General features: G+C 40.0%; 1 protein-coding gene across 1 annotated transcript; it reads right to left on the reverse strand.

The window, feature by feature from the left end:
- Positions 1 to 1067: 1067 nt before the first annotated feature.
- Positions 1068 to 1868, reverse strand: LOC108372518 (uncharacterized protein K02A2.6-like). Its single transcript, XM_017628236.1, has one exon. The coding sequence runs from the start codon at positions 1866 to 1868 to the stop codon at positions 1068 to 1070; it is 801 nt and encodes a 266-aa protein (XP_017483725.1).
- Between the last annotated feature and the right edge of the window lie 401 nt (positions 1869 to 2269).

The raw sequence follows: 2269 nt of genomic DNA on the forward strand, positions 1-2269 counted from the left end.
CTCTTGGGGTGTTTGAGAGAAAGATTTTGCGGAAGATTTACGGTCCTTTACGCGTTGGCGACGGCGAGTACCGCAGACGATGGAACGATGAGCTGTATGAGCTTTACAACGATATGGACATAGTGCAGCGAATTAAAATACAGCGGCTCCGCTGGCTTGGTCATGTCGTTCGAATGGACACCGACGCTCCAGCTCTGAAGGTATTCAACTCGGAACCCGCTGGTGGTAGCAAGATTTTGATTACTCAAAACGATGATTAATCGAGTTACTTGAAATATGATTACTCAAAAAAATAATTTTGCTCGTTAAAAGAGTTTACTTTGGAAAAAGCTTATTTTCTTTTACATTCTGTATATGAAAAAATTTTTCGTTTTAATTTTTGAAAACAGAAACGTTGTTTTCAAAGTGTCAAGGAACTTTAACTACTTTATACATATGTAAAGAGTTGAAATGTTGATTACTCATTTTACTCGAAATGTTGATTAATCATAAAGCAAATTACTCAAATATTTTTGTTTTTGGTTAATCAAAAATCTTGATTACTCGAGTAACTGAACTTTTGAGTAAGCATTATTTCCAATTAATCGAATAATTGAGTTATTTACTTTATGATTAATTAAAATTTTGAGTAATCAATTAATCGCACAGCCCTAATACAGATTAAAGTTTTATGAGTTAGAAACTCGAAAGGATAAAATAGTCAAAGATTCAAAGTACAAATTTTTCATATAATGAAACTAGTTCATAGTTTTTCTCTTTTTACTTGTAATATAAGCATTTCTAAAATAAATACAAGTTATACAAGTGATGAATCCAAGTGAAACAACGGTTGATATGCAACTAAACTTTATTAAAAACTAAACATAAGTAAAAGCTTAAATGTCAAGAGGTTTAACATTACCAATAACAGATGTTATATACTTGTAGTTAGAGTATAACAGAGTATGCATAAAGTATACATACATATGCCCATGTATTAATTCACTGTTAACAATGTTGCCAGATTAAGCTAGTTCTTTAAGAATACCAGCACAGCAATAGTTGAATATATAACATTTATACACCCCCTATTTCCGAAAATCTTCGGCCTCAAAGCGATCCACTGGCTTTCTGTTGCGCTCACTTCTACGAAGTGGTTCAGCTACGGACAATTCTCGAAGTGATGTGCTCGGATCAGCGGCAGCATTAGAGCTGCGTTCAACAACGCGCTCTGCTCCAGACAGCCGTTTTTGTATAGCGACGTCCGGGTATGATTTTGCAAGCGGAAGCTCTTCATATCTTTCTTTCGGAGTGTCCACGACGTACATCATTTTTCCCAGCACTCTGTCGATGTGACCTTTCACCCATTTGGAACCTCGCGAGTAATTTCGAAAGTATACCGGTTGCGAAGGTTTAAACTTTGGGCTGTCGTATTGTTTTGACTCATTTTGTTTATGAGTAATTGGCAACGTTTGCGACAGCAAGGTGCGTACGGTACGACCATGCAATAATTGAACAGGCGTCTTACCTGCAGCATTGGGTACTGAGCGATAAGTCGACAGGTACTTTATTAAAGCAGCGGAAATTGGCAACCCATCTTGTATATTTTTTAACATTGCCGCTTTAAAAGTACGCACAAAACGCTCAGCTAAGCCATTTGAAGCAGGGTGGAAAGGAGCTGATGTGATATGCCTTATGCCATTGCCGGCACAAAATTTTTTGAAGAGATCGGCCGTTAACTGTGGCCCATTGTCGCTGACTAGCGTTTCGCGGAGCCCTTCAATAGCGAATATAGCGGAGAGCGCCATAATGGTGTCAGCTGTCGTCGTGGTTTTCATTTGTGTCACATAGGGGTATTGAGAGTACGCGTCTACGCACACGAGCCACATATAATTGAATATAGGGCCGGCAAAATCAATGTGAACACGCCCCCATGGTCGCGTGGCTACTGGCCAATTACTGTACTCACAAGCTGGGCTAGATGAATTAGTTTTACAACTTTCGCACTCCTTAGCAACGTTTTCGATGTTTTTGTCAATACCGGGCCACCAGCAGTAACTGCGCGCAAGCTGCTTCATCTNCGGAGCCCTTCAATAGCGAATATAGCGGAGAGCGCCATAATGGTGTCAGCTGTCGTCGTGGTTTTCATTTGTGTCACATAGGGGTATTGAGAGTACGCGTCTACGCACACGAGCCACATATAATTGAATATAGGGCCGGCAAAATCAATGTGAACACGCCCCCATGGTCGCGTGGCTACTGGCCAATTACTGTACTCACAAGCTGGGCT

The sequence above is a fragment of the Rhagoletis zephyria genome, unplaced genomic scaffold, assembly GCF_001687245.7.
Source record: "Rhagoletis zephyria isolate East Lansing unplaced genomic scaffold, Rhagoletis_zephyria_1.1 Rzeph_scaffold_05832, whole genome shotgun sequence".
Lineage (NCBI taxonomy): Eukaryota > Metazoa > Arthropoda > Insecta > Diptera > Tephritidae > Rhagoletis > Rhagoletis zephyria.

What these genes read in the sequence shown, in the direction of transcription:
- LOC108372518 (XM_017628236.1), bottom strand. Translation starts at nt 1,868, where the DNA reads ATGTGGCTCGTGTGCGTAGACGCGTACTCTCAATACCCCTATGTGACA.